General features: G+C 55.4%; 6 protein-coding genes across 6 annotated transcripts; 5 read left to right on the top strand and 1 right to left on the bottom strand.

The window, feature by feature from the left end:
• Positions 1-2,858: 2,858 nt before the first annotated feature.
• KRP23_1494 (uncharacterized protein) lies at positions 2,859-3,410 on the top strand (the record flags this gene model as incomplete). Its single annotated transcript, XM_067885736.1, has 1 exon — positions 2,859-3,410. One exon carries the CDS (start codon positions 2,859-2,861, stop codon positions 3,408-3,410), a length of 552 nt encoding a protein of 183 aa, XP_067752069.1.
• A 1,995-nt stretch (positions 3,411-5,405) lies between these two features.
• Positions 5,406-9,761, top strand: KRP23_1493 (Sialidase; the record flags this gene model as incomplete). The annotated part of the gene is made up of 1 exon (XM_067885725.1): positions 5,406-9,761. One exon carries the CDS (start codon positions 5,406-5,408, stop codon positions 9,759-9,761), a length of 4,356 nt encoding a protein of 1,451 aa, XP_067752068.1.
• A 2,018-nt stretch (positions 9,762-11,779) lies between these two features.
• Positions 11,780-12,553, top strand: KRP23_1492 (uncharacterized protein; the record flags this gene model as incomplete). Its single annotated transcript, XM_067885714.1, has 1 exon — positions 11,780-12,553. The coding sequence occupies one exon, from the start codon at positions 11,780-11,782 to the stop codon at positions 12,551-12,553; it is 774 nt and encodes a 257-aa protein (XP_067752067.1).
• A 187-nt stretch (positions 12,554-12,740) lies between these two features.
• KRP23_1491 (Trehalase) lies at positions 12,741-14,765 on the top strand (the record flags this gene model as incomplete). The annotated part of the gene is made up of 1 exon (XM_067885702.1): positions 12,741-14,765. One exon carries the CDS (start codon positions 12,741-12,743, stop codon positions 14,763-14,765), a length of 2,025 nt encoding a protein of 674 aa, XP_067752066.1.
• A 162-nt stretch (positions 14,766-14,927) lies between these two features.
• Positions 14,928-15,893, bottom strand: KRP23_1490 (uncharacterized protein; the record flags this gene model as incomplete). The annotated part of the gene is made up of 1 exon (XM_067885691.1): positions 14,928-15,893. One exon carries the CDS (start codon positions 15,891-15,893, stop codon positions 14,928-14,930), a length of 966 nt encoding a protein of 321 aa, XP_067752065.1.
• Positions 15,894-17,994: 2,101 nt separating this feature from the next.
• Positions 17,995-18,911, top strand: KRP23_1489 (uncharacterized protein; the record flags this gene model as incomplete). The annotated part of the gene is made up of 2 exons (XM_067885680.1): positions 17,995-18,812; positions 18,890-18,911. The coding sequence occupies 2 exons, from the start codon at positions 17,995-17,997 to the stop codon at positions 18,909-18,911; spliced, it is 840 nt and encodes a 279-aa protein (XP_067752064.1).
• Positions 18,912-27,375: the final 8,464 nt, after the last annotated feature.

Here is a 27,375-nt window from a genome sequence, read left to right as displayed (position 1 = left end):
GTTGTGGGTGTGGTTTTACGAATAACGTTTAGATGAAGGTGCTGGTCCGTTGATCTCTTTGATATTCAGTCCACAAGGGAAACGTAGTATGCTATCGGAAGGGGGCAGTGGCTAATGCTATTGTTGCTGATGGTAGGATTCGTGGAAGACGACGATAATGACGAAAAACCAAGCGGAGAAAGAAGCCCAGCATTGAGGAAGTTAGCCCGACACAAGCGCAGGTATGCTGAATTGCTTTCATTTGCCCGACAAGTTTATTTACATCTAACGTGGTGTCGATTTTCGGTGACTCCGTCTGCATTGCATTGTGCTGTTTGAAATGTTTGAAATTGATAGCTGCAGGTGCCAACTCGGAGGCGAGCGCTTGGGATTCCAATTAGGGTACCATGTGTAGGAGTACTCCCCGTTCCCAATCCAGTACACACACTCAAGACATCTGAGAGCCTTGCCCCCGCTGCCGTACTCACGGTCGTCGAGATGTTGTCGGCGGAGGAAGCTGTCGCCGACATGGCAGAGGAAATCGTGTGCGTGGGAGGGCCCAAGGACTTCGTGCTCAAGCACGAAGTTCGCCAAGGAAATTACCCTCTCGGCCAAACAAGCTGGCTCATCGATATTCGAGCTGCAGCGTTAGGACTGTGCCCGACAAGATCTACTCGTAATGCCGAAGGTCCTGACTCCACTTACACCACCAACACCAGATGTAGCTACATACTACGAAGATATCTGCCTTTCAGTCTAATACTATATACACCGAGGATAACGAAGAACCATACGCAAACCTTTGATCATGAGCTGCATTGATTTGAGATGTACTAAGAGCTGCTGGAATGCCGCAGCTTAGATATCTCCCTGTCTGGACACTTGCTTCTTATAGAAGTGTACTCTGGTGAGTTTTACTTCTCATGGTTAATAACTAGCCGTGAGTGGAGTTTGCAAACGTGTTACATCAACCGTAGATGCTTAGCGAGAATGAGCTTCAAGATGATTCAGTCTACCTCCATCAACGTGCTCGCTATACACTGCGTTTCCGCTGTATGATTCCAACCGCTTATTAGTGTAGCGGAGTTCGACAGTGAACCTTTGAAACATCAAGCACAAACACGGAGCTGTATTTCTGCAAAACGGTGGCAACCCGCTTAGTAGTTTGTGCTTGCGCGAGTACTCGCAATGCAATGAACCTGGTAAAAGTGCTTATGACAAACAAAACCCGAGAATACAATAATAAACCGACGTACGTTGATTGTCGAAGCTCTTGTCTTCCCTTATCAGCCTAGGAATTTGCGAAACGTCTTGGTTAGCATTCATGGCCGGATGATTGAGCCGTGTCGAACCGGAGGTCCGGTTTCGCTGAGCTCTCGTTTTTTATTTGGTAGCGTTGCTGAAGCCATCACTTCATGCACGTTGCGCAGATGTCGCCGAGACTGTGGTGCTCATCTTGACGTTGCTTTATCGAGAGCCCGCCTGGTGGCCCCCTCACGTACAAGATCTCACACCGACAGCGCTTCGGGCCGCGCGTTTCCGTTCAACCACCAAAGCAGCACAGAGGACTTGGTGGCCCTCCTGTGTACCTGTTCTCCACCGCCGCGAGCGGACTTAGTGGCCCTCTTGCTTCCATTTCCATGCGTGCCAAGCCGGATCGCCCGGCCTAGCTAAATAATTTCCGGGCTTTAAAAGCCCCCAGGGATCTCGGACCTCAACGCCCCAAGCTATACAGAAGTCTACAGCTAGCAATGACAAGCGAAATAGATCCCCCCCCACAAAAATTGTGAGCGGTAGCACCACAGCACGCCGGCATGACTACTGTATTAGTAAGGCGAGGGAGCGCGCGTTTGCAAAGCAACGAGGCGCACCGAGACGATGCACGTCAACCGTATTAATGGTAGGGCCAGGCAGACGCTACAGCACGGTACCGGATATCTTAGAGGCTGTGAATGAAGTGGCGAGCTTCGTCATCTTCTCTTTCGACATTGACGGGCATATTCGAGCGTTGTCGGATTGTTCACCAGACCGGAATTACATGCATAGGGAGAATACAACGCGTGACGTCAAATCTCCACTTTGCAAAACTTTGAGACGTGCATTACGACTGGAAACAAGTTGCATGCACGGGACGCCGCAGAAGCGAAAGATTCCATTTCGGATGTGCATTCTGCTGAAGCGTCTCGCTGCTTGCATGCAGCTACAGTATTCTAGCTTGCTGCTAAACGCAGCCCACGAAGCTCAACCGAGGCACTCGTAGTTCCACGTATCGTAGGGGGGCGCGCTCACTACACCAATGACGAACTGTATCATCCTGACCCAAGCTCAAGCTCCAAGGTGGAAGCCCTCGCCGTAGTAATAAGACGCTTAGGTATTGAGCTTTGTCACGAAACATCCAAGCTACTGCCTATACACTGTACATGTGACCACGCACCACCAAAGTAAGACATTGGTTTGATCTTCATCTCTCTCCTCTTCAACCCTGTATGTAACGAAGACGCGCACATCCGCATGAATATTGCACTCCATGGCAACAACTTGTTGCCCCATCAGATTGCTGCTTGACACGGGAAAAACATGCAAGCGGGTGACGCGCGAGTTACGTTGTGCATGGAAGATATTGAAGTTGAGATGTGTTTGCTGTTCGAACGCACCGGAGCGACGACGCAGACTGGCAGAGTCCCTTGCAGCAAAGCTCATTCTGCAACTTACCGCGCCATACTCACAGCACTCGTGACTCCACCAGCCCATTGGAAACCGTTTCCACTACCAATTTCCCAAGCACCATGAAGATCTCCCACATCATCGCTCTTTGCGCCGTCGTCGTGGCCTCGACCGCTGCCCCCACGAACGCTGCGTTCAGTTTGACGGCCGGCAACATGGCCGAGGACGTGCAGATCGCGCGTCAGCTTGGCGGCGGCGGCGGTCTGCGTGGCGCCAGCCAGCAGGGCGACCAGTCTCAGAACACCCCGAGCCAGGGCAACACCAACCAGGACGATGGCAAGCAGCAGAGCCAAGATGACGGCAAGCAGCAGAGCAAGGACGACGGCAAGAAGAAGGAGAAGAAGGACGAGAAGAAGAAGGACAAAAAAGACAAGAAGGATGACGGCAAGAAGAACAAGGACGACAAGGACAAAAAGGAGAAGAAGGACAAGAAAAAGGATGACGGCGACAAGAAGGACAAGAAGGGCAAGAAGGATGGCGACAAGAAGGACAACAAGAAGGATGGCGACAAGAAGGACAAGAAGGATGGCGACAAGAAGGATAAGAAGAAGGACGGCGACAAGAAAGACAAGAAGGACGACAGCAAGCAGAATGGCGGCGAAAAGCAGGGTTCAACCGAGAAGCAGAACGACGGTAACCAGTCCCAGAAGCAGGGCTCGACCGAGCAGCAAAGCGAGAACCAGTCGCAGAAGCAGGGAGTGCAGTAAGCTTGCTTGACTGCGCCGAGTGCTAGCCAAGCGCGTTTTACTTCCGAACAGAAGTGTGTAGATACAGCTAGCAGCTCAATCAATGTCCATTCGTAACTCTTTGCTACATGTAGTTCATTTCGTTGGTTTGTGTGGCCACTACGAAGACGAAGTACAGACTGCGCTGCTGACAAGCGAATACGACTTTGCAAGCGCGAGCTGCTACCGGTAGGATCAGTACTGCTACATGCTCATAAGTTCGAGATCATGTCGTTGTCGTACCGATCACAACGCGGGGCCAGCCACCTCGAGAACGATTAAGAATCGGAGCTTCGCCTCCTCGATGAGATGGTTGAGATGATTAATTGCTGCCGAACTATGGAGGGCGACGTGACTCAATCAAAGGTTAGCGCGTTCATCCGATCCTCCGCGAATGTTAAAAGCCAGCAAGCCAGCTTCCTGCAGCGTTCAGTCTCTTGAATCAAGACGTCAAGAGCCTTGCTTCTCACCGCCGTCCAACAAGCTGCCGCTGCTGCCAGCAGTGCTGGCCATCCGCTGGATGTGAGGACTTGCCAAAGCTGGACCGCAGCGAACCCACGTTTTCCCTGCTCCGAAGACGCTCAGCGTACATGTACGTTGAAGCCAGGCCGGACGCGAGCCAGTGGTTGCAGTGGAACGGAGACTGTCGACGACACGAGATCCTCTCGACGCCAGGATACTTTGCGTCATGCGACGGCTGCTAGATGTCGACCTGGCTTTCATCGCGATCAACGCGAATGGCAATCAGCCACACGGGATTCATTTGAGGCTGGATAGGAAAAAGGGAGCAACAAGATGCGGCAGCGATCAAATCCCAAGCTCGGGCAAAAATTCTACGGCACACGCAGGAAGCGCAGAGGGAGCGTGCACGCTTCGCGGAGCCTTTACTGTACAGTTGAAGTGCTGCGATCGGTAGTCCAGGGCGGCAGCAGCACGATTTGATCGGGGGATCGTTACCCAGAGCTTGCAGACGGCAGAGGTATTCTAGTCAAACATGTGACTGCGTCGTGGTGGCTGATGCCAATTGGGACGCGGGTAATGCGTAACGCAGCATGTTCCGGTGTCTGCAGCTGAGCGCCGACGCTGAAGCAGCCTCGTCAATGCAGAGGGAGGACCCTTTGGTGTCCGTAGAGACTGCAATGCAACGACAGACGGACAGAAAAACACTGTCCGTCCCATCTCCACCCAGTTCCTGCGAACAAGTTCAACGCCACACACACACCTTCGAGGCTATCGCCGGGTCTGATTGTCGAGGAAATCCAATTCCGAGCATAAGCACTCGCCATCATGAAGATACTCAGGTCCGTAAGTAACGAAGTCTCCCCATCAGAGCTGGTGCGCAGCAAGCACGCGGGCTCAGCAAAATCGTCTCAATGCACCGAATAACAGCTGCAAGGAGCTCAATAGAAGAGCACTTGCCCCCCCGAGATGGAATTGTCTTTGCATGCGTCTCGATTGTATTCCTTGCCGTCCTAGGCTATTGATACCGGTACTGTACACCACTGAGGGTGTCGCCGACAGAGGGGGCGAGTTGCCAGTTGCGCACGACGGGTGAGATTAAAGCATGTGGTCCTCGCTGGGAGGGAGCAGGCACATGTATGTAGAGGGGGGGGGGGATACGGCATCCTATCCGATACCGGAACGGTATAGCGTGACAAATTCGAGTGCGGCCGTCGGGCACTTCACATCGACGCGACGGTCTCCCCTGCCCCCTTTCTGAACAAAGCCGGCGTGTGCTGTTCGAAAGGATTTGGCTGACGAGCAAGCATGGAGAGCGGTGCTTTGGAAGCAAGAGAGCATGGAGCTCATTCAGCAATTTGCCGAGCCAAGCGAACGACGTTTGCTTAATTGGAAGTCCGCTTCCAATACAACCTCCCACCCGCAAGCATGCAGCTCGCTCGCATCATCGCGCATATTGCGCTCGCCGCGGCGATTGTCGCCTCAACGGCGTCCACCGCTGACGCCTCCTGGGGCTTCATGACCCAGGACAACGCCAACGAGGTGAAGTCCAACAACATCGTCGAGGGTCTCCAGCTGGAGCGTAACCTCGGCGCCGGCGGCGGCCTCCGCGGCTCCCAGGCGCAGAACACGCCGAGCCAGGGTGACGACAACTACACTGGCCAGAACACCCCAAGCCAGGGCAACACCAACCAGGACGACAACAAGGACGAAGGTGACAACACCCAGCACGAGCAGAAGGAGAAGGAGGATGACAAGGAGAAGAAGGACGACAAGGAAAAGAAGGACGACAAGGACGACAAGGAGAAAAAGGACGACAAGGACGACAAGGAGAAGAAGGACGACAAGGACGACAAGGAGAAGGAGGAGGGTGACCACGAGCAGAAGGAGGAGGGTGACCACGAGCAGAAGGAGGAGGGTGACCACGAGCAGAAGGAGGAGGGTGACCACGAGCAGAAGGAGGAGGGCGACCACGAGCAGAAGGAGGAGGGCGACCACGAGCAGAACAACAGTCACCAGGACGATGACAAGAAGACGGAGACACCCGAAGTTCCCACTCAGGACACTCCTGACCAGGACACTCCTGACCAGGACACTCCTGACCAGGACACTCCTGACCAGGACACTCCTGACCAGGATGCGCCCACACCTACACCGGAGACCCCGGTGCAGGAGGTGCCGCCTACCCCGGAGGTCCCGACGCAGGATGAGCCTACGCCGACCCCGGAGACGCCTGTCCAGGAGCAGCCCACGCCTACGCCGGAGACCCCGGTGCAGGAGGTGCCTACCCCGACGCCGACCACCCCGGAGATCCCCACGCAGGACGAGCCCACGCCTACGCCGGAGACCCCGGTGCAGGAGGTGCCGCCTACCCCGGAGGTGCCGACGCAGGATGAGCCTACGCCGACCCCGGAGACGCCTGTCCAGGAGCAGCCCACGCCTACGCCGGAGACCCCGGTGCAGGAGGTGCCTACCCCGACGCCGACCACCCCGGAGATCCCCACGCAGGACGAGCCCACGCCTACGCCGGAGACCCCGGTGCAGGAGGTGCCGCCTACCCCGGAGGTCCCGACGCAGGATGAGCCTACGCCGACCCCGGAGACGCCTGTCCAGGAGCAGCCCACGCCTACGCCGGAGACCCCGGTGCAGGAGGTGCCTACCCCGACGCCGACCACCCCGGAGATCCCCACGCAGGACGAGCCCACGCCTACGCCGGAGACCCCGGTGCAGGAGGTGCCGCCTACCCCGGAGGTCCCGACGCAGGATGAGCCTACGCCGACCCCGGAGACGCCTGTCCAGGAGCAGCCCACGCCTACGCCGGAGACCCCGGTGCAGGAGGTGCCTACCCCGACGCCGACCACCCCGGAGATCCCCACGCAGGACGAGCCCACGCCTACGCCGGAGACCCCGGTGCAGGAGGTGCCGCCTACCCCGGAGGTCCCGACGCAGGATGAGCCTACGCCGACCCCGGAGACGCCTGTCCAGGAGCAGCCCACGCCTACGCCGGAGACCCCGGTGCAGGAGGTGCCTACCCCGACGCCGACCACCCCGGAGATCCCCACGCAGGACGAGCCCACGCCTACGCCGGAGACCCCGGTGCAGGAGGTGCCGCCTACCCCGGAGGTGCCGACGCAGGATGAGCCTACGCCGACCCCGGAGACGCCTGTCCAGGAGCAGCCCACGCCTACGCCGGAGACCCCGGTGCAGGAGGTGCCTACCCCGACGCCGACCACCCCGGAGATCCCCACGCAGGACGAGCCCACGCCTACGCCGGAGACCCCGGTGCAGGAGGTGCCGCCTACCCCGGAGGTGCCGACGCAGGATGAGCCTACGCCGACCCCGGAGACGCCTGTCCAGGAGCAGCCCACGCCTACGCCGGAGACCCCGGTGCAGGAGGTGCCTACCCCGACGCCGACCACCCCGGAGATCCCCACGCAGGACGAGCCCACGCCTACGCCGGAGACCCCGGTGCAGGAGGTGCCGCCTACCCCGGAGGTCCCGACGCAGGATGAGCCTACGCCGACCCCGGAGACGCCTGTCCAGGAGCAGCCCACGCCTACGCCGGAGACCCCGGTGCAGGAGGTGCCTACCCCGACGCCGACCACCCCGGAGATCCCCACGCAGGACGAGCCCACGCCTACGCCGGAGACCCCGGTGCAGGAGGTGCCGCCTACCCCGGAGGTCCCGACGCAGGATGAGCCTACGCCGACCCCGGAGACGCCTGTCCAGGAGCAGCCCACGCCTACGCCGGAGACCCCGGTGCAGGAGGTGCCTACCCCGACGCCGACCACCCCGGAGATCCCCACGCAGGACGAGCCCACGCCTACGCCGGAGACCCCGGTGCAGGAGGTGCCGCCTACCCCGGAGGTGCCGACGCAGGATGAGCCTACGCCGACCCCGGAGACGCCTGTCCAGGAGCAGCCCACGCCTACGCCGGAGACCCCGGTGCAGGAGGTGCCTACCCCGACGCCGACCACCCCGGAGATCCCCACGCAGGACGAGCCCACGCCTACGCCGGAGACCCCGGTGCAGGAGGTGCCGCCTACCCCGGAGGTGCCGACGCAGGATGAGCCTACGCCGACCCCGGAGACGCCTGTCCAGGAGCAGCCCACGCCTACGCCGGAGACCCCGGTGCAGGAGGTGCCTACCCCGACGCCGACCACCCCGGAGATCCCCACGCAGGACGAGCCCACGCCTACGCCGGAGACCCCGGTGCAGGAGGTGCCGCCTACCCCGGAGGTCCCGACGCAGGATGAGCCTACGCCGACCCCGGAGACGCCTGTCCAGGAGCAGCCCACGCCTACGCCGGAGACCCCGGTGCAGGAGGTGCCTACCCCGACGCCGACCACCCCGGAGATCCCCACGCAGGACGAGCCCACGCCTACGCCGGAGACCCCGGTGCAGGAGGTGCCGCCTACCCCGGAGGTGCCGACGCAGGATGAGCCTACGCCGACCCCGGAGACGCCTGTCCAGGAGCAGCCCACGCCTACGCCGGAGACCCCGGTGCAGGAGGTGCCTACCCCGACGCCGACCACCCCGGAGATCCCCACGCAGGACGAGCCCACGCCTACGCCGGAGACCCCGGTGCAGGAGGTGCCGCCTACCCCGGAGGTGCCGACGCAGGATGAGCCTACGCCGACCCCGGAGACGCCTGTCCAGGAGCAGCCCACGCCTACGCCGGAGACCCCGGTGCAGGAGGTGCCTACCCCGACGCCGACCACCCCGGAGATCCCCACGCAGGACGAGCCCACGCCTACGCCGGAGACCCCGGTGCAGGAGGTGCCGCCTACCCCGGAGGTGCCGACGCAGGATGAGCCTACGCCGACCCCGGAGACGCCTGTCCAGGAGCAGCCCACGCCTACGCCGGAGACCCCGGTGCAGGAGGTGCCTACCCCGACGCCGACCACCCCGGAGATCCCCACGCAGGACGAGCCCACGCCTACGCCGGAGACCCCGGTGCAGGAGGTGCCGCCTACCCCGGAGGTCCCGACGCAGGATGAGCCTACGCCGACCCCGGAGACGCCTGTCCAGGAGCAGCCCACGCCTACGCCGGAGACCCCGGTGCAGGAGGTGCCTACCCCGACGCCGACCACCCCGGAGATCCCCACGCAGGACGAGCCCACGCCTACGCCGGAGACCCCGGTGCAGGAGGTGCCGCCTACCCCGGAGGTGCCGACGCAGGATGAGCCTACGCCGACCCCGGAGACGCCTGTCCAGGAGCAGCCCACGCCTACGCCGGAGACCCCGGTGCAGGAGGTGCCTACCCCGACGCCGACCACCCCGGAGATCCCCACGCAGGACGAGCCCACGCCTACGCCGGAGACCCCGGTGCAGGAGGTGCCGCCTACCCCGGAGGTCCCGACGCAGGATGAGCCTACGCCGACCCCGGAGACGCCTGTCCAGGAGCAGCCCACGCCTACGCCGGAGACCCCGGTGCAGGAGGTGCCTACCCCGACGCCGACCACCCCGGAGATCCCCACGCAGGACGAGCCCACGCCTACGCCGGAGACCCCGGTGCAGGAGGTGCCGCCTACCCCGGAGGTCCCGACGCAGGATGAGCCTACGCCGACCCCGGAGACGCCTGTCCAGGAGCAGCCCACGCCTACGCCGACCACCCCTAAGTTCCCGGATGTTCCGACGCAGGAGCAGCCCAAGCCGACGCCGACTGCTACTAGCCCCACGGAGGATCGTAACCTCCCTACGCCGACGCCTACCAACCCTGGTAAGCAGGTCCCCCCGACACCCGAAACTCCTGGTGTGACCCCGGCCCCTACCACGCCGCAGACGCCAGTCCAGAACACGCCTCCTTCGCCGGAGACCCCCTCTGTGACGCCTGCCGTGACGACGCCCCACACTTCGGACTGTGCTTTCTAAGCTAGCAGGATGTTAAACCGTGGCCGTGTCTAAAAGTCCTGCGTACTGCTGTACCTGGGATTGAATTGCATAAAGATGCCTGTTTTAAATGACAGATTTTGTTTGTGCTCCATCAATTCTTGCTTTTTTGCTTGCAATTCTATATTCTCATGTCAGGACATCGTTCTACCTGGATTTCGTTTGTACCTTTACCTCGTTGGCAAAAGTAAACACTGCTATCGTTGTGAGCTGCGTTGGAGGCTTCATCGCAGAACCATATCCAGCCAGTTGTGGCTGGCAATCAGCAGCTTGTTGGTAGCCGGGGTGGTGCAGCTCGAGGGTCAGGTGCGCGCAAACTTGAGGTCGACGCTCAAATTTCATTTTCTGTCCGAAGTACATGTACTCAACAGAATCAGCTCGACGTTAGTGTATCAAGCACCTTTCTCCAACCCCATTGATTGTCTTCTCGCTTGCGTCGCACCTTGTACAGCCGAAGATATAGGCTACGACCCTAGTTCTCCAGCGACGGATAAAACGCAAAGTAGTGCCACCAAGGTGCCCGAGACTACCGAAACTAGCACCAATGTATCGGAGCCATCAACAGAGACTCCAGCGAGTTACGCCCTCGCCAGCTTCAACATCGTCCAGTGTGACTGCTAATCAATCGATTCATGTCGAGGGCGTACATGGCGACTGCACCCGTTGCCACTGAAGTCCTAGCACCAACCGCGTACGCGACAACGTGTGACTGAATCGCCAACCCCAGCTCCAGCGGAGTCTGCAGACCTCATGAAAACTCCAACACTAGCACTTCCTAACGACGTAGCGAAAACCCCATCGGTGTCACCGGAAACTACGACGAAGGCACCCACGCCAGCTCTAACAGAATCGATCGTCGGTCGGTCCGACTCTAACCCCTACCGACGATAATTCTTAGGACACCACCACCGATACTACGGTTGCGACTGTCTAGATTGACATCATGAAGGAGCCGGCTTCGGAAAGTGAAGCCCCGACACCTGCACCTACAGCGCCCACAAACGCAGCACCGACTGATGATACTTCATATGCTACCACCACGGAAAGCTCTGCGGCTACGAGTCCGTCGGGATCGGAGGCTTCGACATCGACTTCAATGACCCAAAACTTACGCGGTTAACGCCTGTCATCGCGGTGATCGAACGATCTGCAAACAAGTTGTATCTAACGCTGCTACGTGTGTATGTGTCAGCGCAGTCTTTGGGTCCCAAAAGCTCTTGTTGATACTGTGTAAGAGTGGGGGGGAAAATGAACATTAAAACAAATTGTGTTACTCCCGTTGATGAGCAGCATTGCGGGGTCCAAACACAGAGAATCATTTACACTGATGCAATAGGGTCTTGTCAAAAGCAATAGGAAAGGCTTGAGGTATGGACTGCGACGGAGTTAAAACAAAGAATAAATTGTAGAGGTGAAGGCGCTCGAACTCATTCATGGCAACTCTTGCGATGATTCAGCGCCGGCGGAAAGGAGCTCGTCGACATGTGCAAGGGTGAGTATCCAACAAAGAAATCGATATACAGTAAGCTTAGAATGCTAAGAGTTCTCATGCCAGATTATAGAGATGGGTGACACCACAAGTTGTGCTCGCAATGGCTTAGCTTAGACTGCGGCTGGAGGGTAGGATAGTCACAATCAACACAAGATCCAGAATTCGAGTTACATTTTTGGAGACTACACTTGTGCTCCGAAGGCTGAGAAGCACACGTTCTAAGGAATAATGCTCTCCTCGCGAGCCGGAGCAGCTACTTGATGACCACTCCGTTCTTGGATGGCGCGGCACATTTAGAAAAGGCAGGAGCTCGGACGTGTGGGTATTTGCAACCCATTCCTCTGCTCGTAAAAGTGAAAAAAAATTGCTCTTGGCCACTGCGATCTGGGCAAGCAGGACCGCGGCTGAGGAGACTATCGAATACTGCTAACGTTTATCTCACTTTGCAATTTGCATCCTGTCAGCTACAACCAAGAGAGTACACCCCCAACCCACCTGATCGAGTACCATGATGCTTGTTCGCTCCATTGTTCAAGTCGCCGTCACCGTCGCCTTCCTCGGTATCTTCTTCACGTCTTCGGATGCGTGCTTAACGGAACTCCTTACGGGCGATGACTGTGACTCGACAAGCACGACCCTGCTCGGCGGCACCGTGGATACCCCGTGCGACGAGGACACCTCTTCCATTCTCTCCAGCGGACTGACGGGCGGATTGACAAGCGGACTGACAAGCGGACTGGCAGGCGGTCTGAGTGGCCTACCAGTAGGTGGCATCACCGCAGACATCCCATGCGACGATACGTCTTCGATCGTCTCCAGCGGGCTGACGAGCGGCTTGGCCACTGGACTGACCAGCAACGGCTTAACCAGCGTTGCCGCTGATGCTCCCTGTGACGAAGGCACCTCACCGATCCTTTCGGGTGGTTTGACGAGCGGGTTGAGCCCCAGTACTGGCCTCAGCGGGGGTCTGCCGGATATATCGTCCGTCATCTCGAGCGGAACGGCGTCAACCGGTGCCCAAACTCCGTGCCCTCCTTCCTCGAGCGACGTCACATCGAACACGCAAACTCCCACCACGGCTACAGGGACAGCGACTTCGACTTCGACCGCCCAAGCTCAGGCAACGACTACCAGCGCCGTGGACCCCAGCACCTCTCAGACATCTGCTGCCGGCCCAGCAACGACCAAGACGGGCATCTCGACTGCCTCCGCTGACCCATCGAAGACTGGCACGTCGACGTCGACCACCATCGACTCGGCCGCGCAGAACCTCCGCCACTAGCTCCGAGCCTCGGAAGCTGCTGCTACCAGCCAACCCTCTTCCGTGCGTCTCCTTTCTTGTAGCGTTGTCTTTACCTTTTAGTACCTTGTTCGCCTTCGTCGGTAAGCATGTTAATGTAACGCGGTTGTTTGATCATCTCGAGTCTCTTTTTCCAGGTGATTGACGGCAGATGCGAACCAGTGAGCAGATGACTACGCTTCTACTCCCGCCAAGTCCGTTCCGGTCACACAGGCGTCTCCATTCCTTGTACGAGTCCGACGTAGCCATTCTGTTCCGCGTCTCCTGCGGCTCCGGTATCTTGTGTCGTCCAATTGCAGATACGCTGGAAGGATTGGGCATGGTCTCACATCACCCACCAGGCTTCTCGCTCTTCCTCTTGTTGTTGCTCTGGGCATCAGCGAACTCTCTTGCTCTAGGGCGACGCTTCATTCGCTCCACCCCAGGGCCCGTGAATCCCTCACTCATGTCGGTCGAGACCGCGGTTGACAACCCGCGCCTGCTGGAGATCCATCAGCTCCAGCGTATTTACTGTCGGGGCGAACTGCTGCATCAGGTGCAGATGCAAGAGCTCTTCCCGGACAGCAAGCACTTCGTGGACATGCCCATCAAGGCCACGTCGTCGGCGGACCAAGTGCTGACCCAGTTCCAGGAGCTCCAGGCGAGCGTCGGCAACACGACGGGAGGAGACGAGTGGAAGACGCAACTTGCTGCGTTTGTCGACCAGCACTTCGACCCACCGGGAGCGGAGTTGGCTCCTATCACTCCACCAGATTTCCAAGAGGGTAAAGTGCCTCCACAGATCGCCGAGATCAGGAACGAAAGTCTGCGTGGTTGGGCCGTAGAGCTGCATAAGCTCTGGAAGGTGCTGGCTCGCGTGCCCGCGTCAGCTACCGCCGCGCAAGTGTCTCGGAGCTCTTTTCTCCATTCGCTTCCTATTGCTTCACTGGCGCGTGAGTTTAATGGGGAGAATGTGCTGGTCGTTCCTGGCGGCCGCTTTCGAGAGAGCTACTACTGGGACTCGTACTGGATCGTGCAGGGCCTCCTCGTCAGCGGTCTGCGTCGAACAGCTCGCGGCGTCGTGAACCACCTGCTTGAATACGTGGCGGAGTTTGGCTTTGTCCCTAATGGCGGCCGCATCTACTACCTCACGCGCTCGCAGCCTCCGCTGCTCTCGGATATGGTACGGATCGTCGCTCAGTTAGACACTGGGGATGCCACAGATGACGATGGCAGCGCCTGGGACCTCGAATACTTGCGCGCGGCGGTGCCGTTGCTGGAGCGTGAATACGAATTCTGGATGCATCGTGGCGATCATGGCCACGCCGTCGAGATCCCAGCGTCGGCGTCCTTGCAATCAGCAGGCGAGACTTTTGTACTCAACCGGTACGAAGCGCATGCTGGCGAGCCACGACCGGAATCGTACCGTGAAGATGTGGCTACTGCGTCTACTGCGGAGGACAAGACGTCAACTTACAACGAGATCATCGCAGCGGCAGAAAGCGGTTGGGACTTCACCAGTCGTTGGTTTGGCGACTACTCCACCTTGGCTACGATTCGCACCTCCCACGTCATTCCTGTCGAGCTGAACGCCGTTCTACACCGCGTGGAGCTCAACCTCGCGAAGTTCCACGAGCTGCTGGGGAACGCCGTTGCTTCTGGTCGATTCCGAGCTGCAGCGAAAACGCGCGTGAGAGCGATGGATGCCGTGCTGTGGAGTGAGTCAGACGGGTGCTGGAAGGACTATTTGCTAGACTCTCGCGAGCATTCCCAGGTGGTGTCCGTTTCCAACTACTCGCCGCTGTGGGGCAGAGCGTTTGACCCCTCGGACGCGGCTCGTCTCGAGAAAATCGTGGCATCCTTTGAAAAGTCTGGATTGGTCCAGGAAGGAGGCGTCCAAACCACAACTTCCCCCACGGGCCAGCAATGGGATGCTCCGAATGCGTGGCCGCCTCTGCAAGACATCGTCATTGAAGGGCTGCAGGCCGCCGGCACTGCCAAATCGCTCGCGCTTTCGAAGCATCTCGTTGAGACGTGGGTGAAAGCAGGCTTTGTTGCTTGGCAGAAGACGGGGCTCATGTTTGAGAAGTACAATGCTCAGCAACTGGGCGGTGTGGGCGACGGCGGCGAGTATACGCCGCAGTTTGGCTTCGGCTGGTCCAACGGCGCAATTCTGTCGTTCCTAACCAAGTATCAAGACCAACTGGGTGAGTGACCAGTCTTGTCGGGTCTAATTCGCAGTGACAATAACACGATAACTCCTTGTCGTTCGTGAAGCCTAGGGCGGGCTCACACGTGCATTAAGATTAACTTCCTATGAATTCTACCTAGCTATTTGGGAAGCAAGTTCCCAATATCCTATCTCTATTTCCCAGCTTCAGCTTCTCACTCCCGGAACAGCAGCAAGGGGGACCTCAGTCTGGTTGCTGCTAATGCCGTGCGCTTTACGACTCAAGGAATCCGCTGCAACCAAAAGCTGCTGCAACCTCGCATCACTAGCTGCAGGTCCTTTTAGCACCGCCTCACGGTCAATCTGCACGAGCTGCAGCGTCTCGAGTGCGCATTCGCTTCCGTCCACAACTCTGCCTGCGTCTCCGTCCCGCTTCCTCTCCACACAAAGGTGCAATCCGCTGTCATACTGACACATGCGGTCATACATGACGCTCGTCATCTTCAACTGCTCCAACAGCTCGTCCAGCGTCGGCTGTTCGACGAATTTCATCGTTTTACTCCTTAGAAACTCGTGAGCCCTCATCTCCATCCTCACGCACGCTTGCTGCTCGAACCGTGCGTCCCCCACGGACACTAAGTCGGTCCTACGCTTCAGCCTGTCGAAAACCTCTTGCACCTTCAAATGGGTGCAAAGAGCCTCAAAAGTGGCGCATTTCCACTCCAATTGAGAGCCCCCTGCGCCGACCTGGAGGTGGTACCAATCTCTCGCCGACACCACCTGCACCCGCTCGCTCTCGCCACTCTCGCATTGCCGCTGGTTGTCCAGCAGGAACTGCCGCACGCGGGGCAAGAAGTGCTCGGCGCTGGCCACCACCCAAGGCAGCGAGGCCGCCGTGACGATGAAAACGGGTCCGAAACTGGCCGAAAGCTGCAGGATCTGCAGCACTTGACGCTCCAATAGCTCGAGACGTTGACGGTCCATTGGCGTCAATGGGGACGGCGTGGAATTCTGCTCGAACGTCTCGACGTCCATGGACGGAGCTCCATCGACGAGGCCGTGGGCGACGAGGAGGCCCCGATGCTGCAGCCAGGAGGTGGGGCACAGAGTGTCGTCCCAGTCGAAGACGGACACGAGCGGCTGCTTGGTGGGTTGAGGGCGTGGAGGTGCCATGTGCAGTGGAAGTGGTGAAAGAGCTATTGGATGTGTTGACACTTGCATAGCAGTTGGCCTTGTCTATTGTTGGCTCAGCACGTGACGCCGTAGGTACGATCTGCGACGTGTGAGCAGGGCTATATTTACGAGTGATGTCTGAGAGATGCATCGAGACCATGACCGTCTTAGCGTTCTGGGGATAAGGTGCCTGTGTTCATCTACACCCAACCAAGCGCACCAATACTGTGCAGGATACAGGATTGCCTTGCTACAGTGGCAAGTCGAGATTCGCCTTCACCAAGGATAAAATCGCGAGAGTGTCCATCCGAGTGTACAAGGCTGCACGTTAAAGACTTCTTCTTAGCGCTTGCTCACATCCAAATCCGTTTTGACACCGCATAGTGCACGAGCAAGTGACTAAGATGGCGTCAATGGCAGCGCTTGTAGTTGGTGCAACGTTCTTTCATTTTCTGCTACAAGAAACAGTGTTCGACCACCGCAACGAAGAGTGTCTCTATTGAGAGCTCTGTGGCGGCAGACCATTCCTGCTATGACAGTGAGTACAAGTTTTACTCGGAGAGTGACTACACGTCGGGTAGCGGCAGCGAGAGTTCGAGCCCAAGTGCAGGAGGAGTCATCGAATCAAGTTCTGGCTGTTGGAAGCAGCACGCCTAAGAAAACGAACGCTGGCAGCGGCAGTAGCAGCAGCAGTAGCAGCAGTAGCAGCAGTAGCAGCAGTAGCAGCAGTAGCAGCAGTAGCAGCAGTAGCAGCAGTAGCAGCAGTAGCAGCAGTAGCAGAGTAGCAGTAATGTCTCGAGTGGAGAGACGTCGAGTGCGTCGGGATTGGGGACAACCACGTCTGTCTTGATCGTGACCGTCGCGTTGGTAGTCCCCGCAACGATCTACGTCTTCGTTTTCTGGTGCAAACGGCGCTCGAAGCGTATGGAGGAGACCATGACCAACATAGCGACCTCCGACGATGTGGGCGGGTCTGCCGACGCAGTTTTGGCGCAGGAAATCCCACGAACAACCGTATCCACAGCTCAAGCTAGCAGGAGTGGAGACGGAGGTGCAGGAGGATTGTGGCGCAACGACGTTATCCTCGGAGCTCGAGTTCCCCGTGAAAATGTGATCGTCAAGAGTCTTATCAGCGTGGCGGCTAGTTACATTGGAATATACAACACACAAGCGCAGCCATTAAGATGCTGCTCCCCCGAAGCTCGAAAAGGCAAGGCGCATCGGGGCAGCTTCCTAGCCGAGGTAAAGCTCATGGCGACACTGGACCACCCGCAAATCGCTCGACTCGTTGGCGTAGCCTGGGACTAATCCTGGATGCGTCATCCAACGACCTCTGTTCACTCGCCGAGTTCATTGCAGGTGGGAGACTTGAGAGCTGCAGGTGGGAGACTTGAGAGCTCTCATCAAGAAGTACCAGAAGGAGAAGCGGCCGAGGACGTCGAGATCGCACTGCACGTAGCGTACGCGCACTGCTGTGATTCACCGCGACCAAAAGTCCAAGAACACTTTGTTGTCGCCGGAGCTGGAACGTTTCTCGGGACCGTGACTATACATGTAGGGGCAGCAGGTGGAACTTGTCTTTGGATGTCACCGGGAGGCATGATGGTACGACCAGAAGGCCGACGTGTTTTCGTTTGGAGGTGTGCTGTCGGTCGGAGCTCAAGACCCACTCGATGTCGTATGCGCATGCCAAGTCTCGTGACGGATCGGGCGAGCGCTTGCTCGACACTGCCGTCCTGGGGGTGACCCAGCGTCGCAGTAGATCCGAAAATGCGTCCGACGATTCCAGAAGTGCTCTCGCTTTCAAGTGGCCATGCGATCGATGTCCACATAGGACCAACTTGCTGTTTCCCTTACTTGGGTTGCGTACTGCAATGAGTTTAGAGAGATTGCAATTGATTCCCCATTGGTAATACCGGGACTATCTTCGTCGACTACGAGTCGTAGTGTCATTAGGATCGTGAGCACCAGAAGTGACGAAGACAGTCGTACAGGCTGTACGACTCTGCACGGTACAGCTTTGATGGCTGCAGTGCTGGCACAATCCAGTTTCCATCAAGAAGCTCCTCGAAACACAAGCTGAACCACTGCAGCACGAGCAATGTCCTCTCGACTGCTGCTGGCGGCGCTGCTGCTACAAGAAGCGGCGGCCTTCACGTACCAGCAGAGCGGCTACTGGGAGACCAGCGACTGCTCCGACGCCCCGTTCTACATGGACATCTTCCCGGAAGCCAACTGCGGACAGCTCAACATCACGTACAACTGCTCGCCCTACACTTTCAACAGCACTGAGTACTACCGCACCGTCATCTGCGTGGAAGACACGCAGGTGTGGACCAAGAGCTACTACAAGTCGACGGACTACGTCCTGGTGGAGCAGTTCGACACGTCCAGCAGCGACTGTGACGAGTACTTTGAGGGAAGGGTGTTCCTGGCGAACGAGAGCTGCATCAAGATGATCAACTCGACGTCGTACCAGTCAGCGATCGCGAGTGTGGGCAGCGACGACGCGCAGACTCTCAAACTGTACACGGACAACAAGTGCTCGACCACTGCGGCGAAGAGTTTCTCTATTGAGAGCTCTGTGGTGGCAGACCACTCGTGCTATGACAGTGAGTACAAGTTCTTCTCGGAGAGTGAGTACACGTCGGGTAGTGGCAGCTACAGCGGCAGCGAGAGTGAAAGTGCAAGCCAGAGCAATGGTGCAAGTGCAAGTGCAAGCGAGAGTGCAAGTGCAAGCGGTGGAGTGTCAGGTTCATCTGCGAGTAGTGCTGGGAGTAGTAGTGGCTCAACTGTGGAGGGGGTTGTTGGCGACTCATCAGGTTCGAGGCTTGGTACGGGCATCATCGTGGTGATTGTGGTTGTTGCTGTGGTGGTTGCGCTAGGCATTGGCTGGTTGATTTTCTGGTTTGGACGTCGGTCTGCGGGGAGAAAGCAACGAGAAAATGGCGTCCCCCTGTCGGACAAAGAGGACGGGTTTGTCAATATGAACGCAGTACCGTCGAGAACTGTCGATGACATGTTCACGTCCGAGTCGGATGGCGATGGGTCGCCATTGTGGCGTGACGAGGCGATTCTAGGAGCTCGAGTTCCGCGCGAGAAGGTGGCAGTCCAGCAGCTTATCAGTCGTGGTGGGTATGGAGAGGTGTACGTTGGCACGTACAATGGACAGCAAGTTGCCGTCAAAATGCTGCTCCCCGAGACCAGGAAGAGCAAGGTCCATCGAATCAGCTTCCTCGCCGAAGTGAAGCTCATGGCAACACTAGAACATCCTTGTAACAGTCTTGCGCCGAGGAAGGTCTTGCTTGGCGTGTCCGGCGTGCGGTCCTTGGGTAGGCAGGTGACGAGGTTGGTGGAGGGGTTGTTGCTATTGAAAGCAAATTGAGAAGTGATTGAGATTGAGCTGTTTGCTTTTACGGATGTCCTTGAGACCACTAGTGTCCTACCCTAAAGCCTATCCTTCTCTAATCTCAGCTGCTATCTGTTCTACCAATGATCTTGTCTAAAATATCCACGTAGTTGTAGTTTCATCAAAAATCCAGTTCCCATACTGGATATTATCAAATCTTGATGATTTAGACCAATCAAATTAATGATTATCGGACGTATCAGATTCTTGTTCTTATCCTTGAATATCTTGCGCCATTCAGATATTGGTAGACATGCATACGAAAATTTATTGTTCAACCAGATTGGTTGTAGTTGCGGCAATACCTGCCGCTGACGGCAACTGCGTCACATGACCTCCCTTCAAGAAGACGCCTATTTTGAAAATGGCTTCGGTCGCTTCTTGGATTTCCAATAGAGGTCGATGAGCCCAGGAATCTGCTTTAGATTCTCAATGGGTTCCCAGGTTGCATCAGCTCTGAATTCACCTAGCCACCAAATCTTGTACTGCGGTTTTCCCTTGTACATGCGGTGATCAATCACCGCTTCAACGAGTTGTCCTTCGGTTCCATCGGCTAACACGACTTTGTTCACCTGCTGCCTTCGCTTTGGGTCCTTGCGATACGGTTTCAGCAATGATGTGTGGAACACAGGATGCAACTTTAATCCCTTCGATAATCCCAACTCATAGGAATCTTTTGAGATCTTCTTTATCACTGGAAAAGGTCCAATGTATCGTGGAGCGAGTTTCTTCGACTGGGCATACCCCTTGTGACGGATATCCAAATTCTTTCCGTCTAAAAGCACCATGTCGTTGACTTCGAAGTTCTGGACAAGTCTATTCTTGTCGTAATAATACTTCATACGCTCCTGCGCCTCGCTCATACGGTCTTGTGCGACCTTGAGTAGAGTCTCTTGCTGAAGTAAAAACTCTTGCGCTGTTTTCTCCAATTTCTTAAACTCCGGATCTGATGCCACATCGTCTGGCATGTAGGGGACATATCCTAGATCCGCTTCGAACGGCGACATTCGAATCGTGGAGTGTACACGTCGGTTGTAGGCAATTTCTGCCAAATGGAGATATTCATCCCAGTCATTTTGAGCTGGGTTGACGACACCTCGAAGATAATCTCCGATAAATCGATTTGTCCGTTCCGTTTGTCCATCTGTTTGGGGTCGGAAAGCCGATGACAAGTTGTGCTGCGTACCAAGCGCACTCACAATACTCTGCCAAAGTTTGGACGTAAACTTGGTGTCTCGATCGGATATAATGGTTTTGGGTAAACCGTGATCCTTTACATAATTCTTCATGAACACGTTAGCGATATCTGTGGTGTTGTCCGTTGTCTTCGTCGCAACGAACTTCGCTCGCTTTGTCAGCCGGTCAACGATTACCATAATCGCATCGCAACCTTTGGTGCTGACAGGCAGTGACACTACAAAATCCATTGAGATGTCTGTCCACCTACCCGAAGGTATGTCTAGTGGTTGAAGTAGTCCCGGCGGCTTGGTTTGTCTCGCCTTGTTGCGCTGACACATTTCACATGTGTTGACATAGCGCTGGATGTACTTCATCATCTTCGGCCAGTAGTATTTCTCGCGTACTGCCAAATAGGTCTTATAAAACCCTGGGTGTCCTGCTGCTACTGCATCGTGATTCTCGCAAATGACTCGATTCTTCAGATCTTCGTCATCAGGGATGTACAATCGTGGAGTCTGGTCTTCCGCAGTTTGATAGAAAAGAATGTCATCCTGTAAGGAGTATTTAGGCAATTCATCCCCTTGCTTCAGCTTCTTGATGATCCACTGTAGATCCTTGTTCCACGAATACATCGACTTCGCCGTTTGGGCCACTGTCACCTTGTTTGGTACAATCGTTGCCACAATTTCACGATTCTTGGCTGCTTCCAGTAGCTCTTGTAAGCTTACTTGAGCAGCTTTCAGTTCAAACTCTGGATTTCGTGACAATGCATCAGCCACGGTATTCGTTTCTCCGGGAATCCACTTGAACAAAGGCTGGAATTCAGCAAGCTCATTGAACCATCGTGCAACGCGTCGGTTTGTAGTCTTCTGAGTCAGAATCATCTCAATACTTTTGTGATCCGTTTCGACCGTAAACGGTCGGTCAAGAAGATACACACGCCATACTCGAAGAGCATGCATGATCGCGAGCAACTCCTGTTCTCGAACAGGGTAGTTTAGTTCTGCTGGCTTCATCTTCCGGCCAGTATACGCGATTGGATGCTCTAGCCCTCCCTCCTTTTGAAACAAGACTCCCCCGATTGCAAAATTCGAGGCGTCCATGCGAATACCAAAAGGTTTTGTGAAGTCAGGAAGGCCGAGAACTGGTGGTGAGGCTAACCGGCGTTTAAGCTCTTTGAAGCACTTGAGTTGATCGTCCGAGAGTTCAATAGTCTCTCGTGGACGCTTTCCCTTGATGCTGTCATGAAGTGGTCCTGCAAATTGTGCAAAGTCCTTACAGAATCTGGACACATAGACCGTAGTTCCTAAGAAGCTCTCCATTTGCTTCTTGGTCTTGGGAACAGGCCATTCTGCGATGATGCGAACCTTGTCTGGATCCATTCGGACTCCTTTTCGTCCGACGAAATCTCCTAGGCATGGAATCTCGTCCACACAGAACTGACACTTGGATAATTTGATGTAAAGTTGCTGTTCTTCACATCGCTTGAGCACACGATCTAAAGCTTCAAGGTGCTCTGCGACATCTTCGCTCGGGGTGAATACGTAGATGTCGTCAAAATAGATCCTCATCACGTCTCTTAAGTCCCTAAAGACTTTCTGTAAAAGACGGTTAAATGTTCCGGGACTACCACTGAGTCCCATTGGAGTAACGAGGTATTCAAATAGACCATCAGGGGTCGAAAAAGCTGTAAACGGTATGTCCGATTCACGTAGCTTAACTTGGTAGTAACCCCACAGTAGGTCCATGCACGAAAACCAATGACTGCCCGCCATGGCATCAAAGGTATCCTCCTTGCGCGGCATTGGTATAGCCGGCAAAATTGTCGCTAGATTTAGCTGACGATAGTCGTGCACAATGCGCCATCCAACAGGCTTCTTGACACAGAACGTCGGCGCGGAAAATGCAGACGTGCTTGGTCGAATAATGCCCGCTTGAACCATCTCTTTGGTCCAATCTTGAATTGTGATGCGCTGATCAGGGCTCTGGCGCCATTGTTTCACCGAAATAGGCGTGGTACCAGGCTGGAGAAGGATTTCGTGTTCGATCCCTTCTCGTACAGGAGGCGTCTCGTTTGGAAGTTCCGTGCGAAAAACAGTATCCGCATACTTGCGTAGTATATCATACGCTGGATTATCCTTAAGTGCCTCCCATCCTTGACTCTTAAAGCGTTCTGCCTTCTCAGAGTCATGCGGATTGATGACAAAGATTGCTTCAATGTCCTTGTCATGACGCAACATTCTTAGAAATTGTTGAGCTGAAATAAGTCGCGTCTTGCCATATTGGCCTTTGTGGCCATGCTGCCGATAGTGGTTGAAAATCTCGCGACTTTGGTCGATACGAGATCTGCGTTGTCCAGCGACTCTTCTAGCTGGGCGTTGCTTAGGCAGTCTTAGTTGAGCATCTTGCTCATCCTCCATCTTGATGCGTGGTGTGACCTGCCCTGTACTCCAGTCGATATCCGGGTTTTGCTCTCGCAGCCACATCATGCCCAGAATAACATCCTTGTTTTCTGGAACGGGCATGACTTGGAAGGTTCCCGACGTCAATGGGAAACCTGGTAGCTGCAGACTCATCTCCACGGTTCGACGCGGACGGTGTACCACTTGGTCATAACCAAGGTCGACCTGCATCAACTCGCCTTCGGTTACCTCCAGCCCAAGCGTTTTCACCAATTCCTCAGATACGCCATTTAAGCTGCATCCATTATCAATGAAAATGGTGACGGATCTCTCTTGACCCGTTTCTTTGTACGCATGAGCCTCGGCTTCCAAGATAGCATACAGTGCGCCGCTGATGTACCTATTTGCTTCCTTACGTTTTGGAGCGGTACATTGCGGGGAAATGTGGCCAACTTTGCCACAGTTATTGCATGTAGCTGTTTTCGTCCAGTCATCATTCTTGTTCTTCTTCTTCTCGAATCGCTTTGGTTTCTGCGATGTCGGCTTGATTGAACGTTTACCGGATTCGGCCGGTGCCTGCGATGACTTGGACGGAATGCGAGGTGGTTTACCCGAGTAATGTGCAAACTCGAAGTTAGAGGCAATCTCCATAGCGTCTTGAAGCGTACTCGGACTTTCTTCTTTGATTTTCTTCGCGGTTTCTTCCCGTAGTCCATTCTGGAAAAAGAAACGCTTCTCTAGTTCACTTATCTCTAATTCAGTTTGAGACAACAAGTCTTGGAACTTAGAGACATATTCGTGGATTGTTTCCTTTTGTTTTAAGTGAAACATCCGCTCGCGAAGATCATACTCGAAGTCCTTGGGTCGGAAACGTGTACGCAGTTGACGCTTGAACAGAGACCATGTTTGGTGAACGCTCATGCGCTCACAATCCGTGATAAAGGCACGGTACCAATTCAACACGGACTTGCCCAAGTTACTGGAGATTAGCGTCACAAAGTCTGACGAATCAGCTTCCATTATGTGACGCTTGTTGGCATAGTACTGTTCAGTAGCGAAGATCCATAGCTCAATGTCTTCGCCGTACTTCCCTTCATACACAGGAGGGTCCTTCTTCTTGTGTTCGCCTCTTGATGCAACGAGGAATTCAAAACGCTCGTTAGCCTGCTGCATTTGGGCTTGCATTTGGGCTTGCACCTGGGCTTGATATTGTTGTTGCTGCTGTGTAAGATACACTAGTAACTGCTGCATGGACATCGTATCGGGTCCATGACTTGATTGCGCAGCTGCTGCAGCGGGGGCGGCCGAATTTGCCTCATTATCGGCACTAGCCCCATTCGGTTGTGCTTGCGTGCGTGTTCTGGAACGTGTTGTCGGGCGTGTGGCTTCATTGTCACTCGGAGAGCTCATTCTGCTCTGTTGACGAGGTCTAGGGTTCGGGGACGGGCGCTCAGTTGCACGACCTCTTCTTTGGGTCATATCAACCGGACTTCTCAGCGCCGTCACTATATATACTACCGAAACCCTAAAATAAAGCCTTTGAAAATAAAACGGAACTGTCTAAATTCTTATTTACAGTCTACGTTTCTTGTAAAGTTGGACGGAGTGGTCGAATGTTCCTTCCAAAACCGTTTGGGTACGCTCGATAAGCTGTTTCAGCTGTTCCGAAAATTCGTGAACGACGTTCCTCGCACTTGAATTTTTACAATCCGGAATTTCGTTTCGGATGAGTTTGACAACCTTAAGTTGCTTTACCGTCGTTAACCACAGGTCCTTTCGAAGCTTATCAAGCTCCTTATGGCGATCGGTTAAGACCTTAGTGGTGTTGACGAACGGTTCTTCGGGCTCGCGAGTTTTTCGTTTACCCATGCAACAATGCACACTGAAACAGTTGCAGTAGCAATGGATGTAGATCAAGTAAGACCAAGTAGGTATACCGAAAGGAAGTTATTCTCCGTGTTTTCTGAGGCGGGACAGGGATTCACAAAGTGAAAGCACTAAACCGCGGACCCACAGAAGGAGTACCAATCGAGTAACCACACTGGTTCACAACCACACCGACTAGCCACTGAACGTAACGTTCGTGCTAAAAGACAACCCTTTCGCAACCTAGTGCTCCCCACGATGTGGCTCGCACTAATAGTCACAGGATACTCGCTTCCCACTATGTGGCCACAAGTACCCTAGCCTTGAACTCTTGAACTTGAACCGAAGCTTGAATCGAAGCTTGACACGGCAAGTGCTACTATGTAACAGTCTTGCGCCGAGGAAGGTCTTGCTTGGCGTGTCCGGCGTGCGGTCCTTGGGTAGGCAGGTGACGAGGTTGGTGGAGGGGTTGTTGCTATTGAAAGCAAATTGAGAAGTGATTGAGATTGAGCTGTTTGCTTTTACGGATGTCCTTGAGACCACTAGTGTCCTACCCTAAAGCCTATCCTTCTCTAATCTCAGCTGCTATCTGTTCTACCAATGATCTTGTCTAAAATATCCACGTAGTTGTAGTTTCATCAAAAATCCAGTTCCCATACTGGATATTATCAAATCTTGATGATTTAGACCAATCAAATTAATGATTATCGGACGTATCAGATTCTTGTTCTTATCCTTGAATATCTTGCGCCATTCAGATATTGGTAGACATGCATACGAAAATTTATTGTTCAACCAGATTGGTTGTAGTTGCGGCAATACCTGCCGCTGACGGCAACTGCGTCACAATCCTCGTATTGTGCACCTTGTAGGGGTAGCTTGGGACTCGCCCAACGACCTCTGTGCGTTGATCGAGTTCATGTCTGGAGGAGACCTAAGGACGCTTCTCAACAAGTATGAGGCGGAGAACCGGCCCAGCGGATTCACGTACGAGAAGGTCAAGATCGCGCTGCACGTCGCGCACGCTCTCACGTATCTGCACTCGCTCGATCCTCCTGTCATCCACCGCGATCTCAAGTCCAAGAACATCCTGCTGAGTAAAGAGTTGGACGCTAAGCTGACGGACTTCGGCATCTCCCGAGAACGGGTCGATCGCACCATGACTGCAGCAGTTGGCACGTCTCTCTGGATGTCACCGGAAGTTATGATGGGCGAGCGCTACAACGACAAAGCTGACATCTTCTCCTTCGGCGTAGTGCTGTCCGAGCTCAACACCCACTCGATGCCTTACGCACATGCCAAGTCTCGCGATGGGTCGGGCGGGCGCTTGCCCGACACCGCCATCCTCCAACTCGTCGCCGCCGGAAGACTCCGCGCAGACTTCAGCCAAGGCGGTCAGGACGCTCTCATGCAACTCGGTCTCGCATGTGTCTCAGTCGACCCCAAAGCACGCCCATCCGCGCCAGAAGTGCTCTACCACCTGCAAACAGCCATGAAGGACATGTCGAGCCGCTAAAAGGCAACTAGTGTAGCCATGTGCGATTGGCACACGTCGCAGATCGCACCTATCCCGGTATCTCCAGTGCTTGATACAAAAAGCCACCCACAACCAGTTTATTTTAGACCTCATGAGTAAGAATGGCAACATGTTTTCTGCCGTACAACCATTGATCCCAACTCATTGCCACCTTGTTGGATGCATATACAGGCCCACCCACGCCATCGACCGCGAAAGCGCAAGCCAAAAAGACGTACAAGCGGCCTCAGTGCAAACACGAAGGCTGCACCAACCAAGTCAAGTCCAAGGGGCTCTGCAAGAGCCACGGAGGAGGCATTCGATGCAAAGCTGAAGGTTGTGACAAACCGGCTCACAAAGGGGGACGCTGCTACACGCACGGGGGCAAGGCTTGCAGTGTGGAGGGATGTGACAAGAGCGCTCAGAGAAAAGGACTGTGCTATGCCCACGGCGGCAAACCGGCAGAGGCCAAACGGTGCAGTGTATCGGGTTGTCTTATGGTCGCTCGGACCAGGAATTTGTGCAGAGCTCATGGAGGTGGAGCGCAGTGTGAAGTGAACGGATGCGAGAAGGTGGCGGAACCTGGAGGTCGCTGTGGAGCACATGGTGGGGGCAAGCGTTGTGAGGCGGAGGGCTGCACGAAGAGACGGTTGACGAAAGGACTTTGCTGGGACCACGGCGGTGGCGCTAGGTGTACTCTTGAATGGTGTAACAACCGTGCGGATAGGAGTGGGCTTTGCATTGTTCACAAAGAGGAGGAGCGACGGATGAAGACTGGCACTGTACCGACTACTGAGGACTTCTTGGCTGTTGACAGTGATGACGACGAGTATGGTTCTTCATGGACGACTGGAAATGAGACTGCAGATGCGGCTTCTAGCGCTACCACTTTAATTCCTGGGAAGGAAGTTATGGAGGAATCGTCGGACGGTGTCGCTCCTGCTGGAAAGGATGCTGCAAACGTGTCTTCGAGTGGCTCGGCGAAAAGAACGGAATAGTCTTCTGTGAGCAGTGCGCGGAGTTAATTTTGTTGTTGTTTTGCCACAAGAATGTAGCCATATTTTGCCCTGGACGCACCTTCTCAATTCTCAACTAACGTGGCAGTGCTCA

The sequence above is a fragment of the Phytophthora ramorum genome (assembly GCF_020800215.1).
Source record: "Phytophthora ramorum isolate Pr-102 chromosome Unknown Phyram_PR-102_s0001, whole genome shotgun sequence".
In the NCBI taxonomy this organism is placed as follows: Eukaryota; Oomycota; class Peronosporomycetes; order Peronosporales; family Peronosporaceae; genus Phytophthora; species Phytophthora ramorum.
The sequence above is the reverse complement of the archived record's forward strand: the minus strand, read 5'-3'. Positions and strand labels throughout refer to the sequence as shown.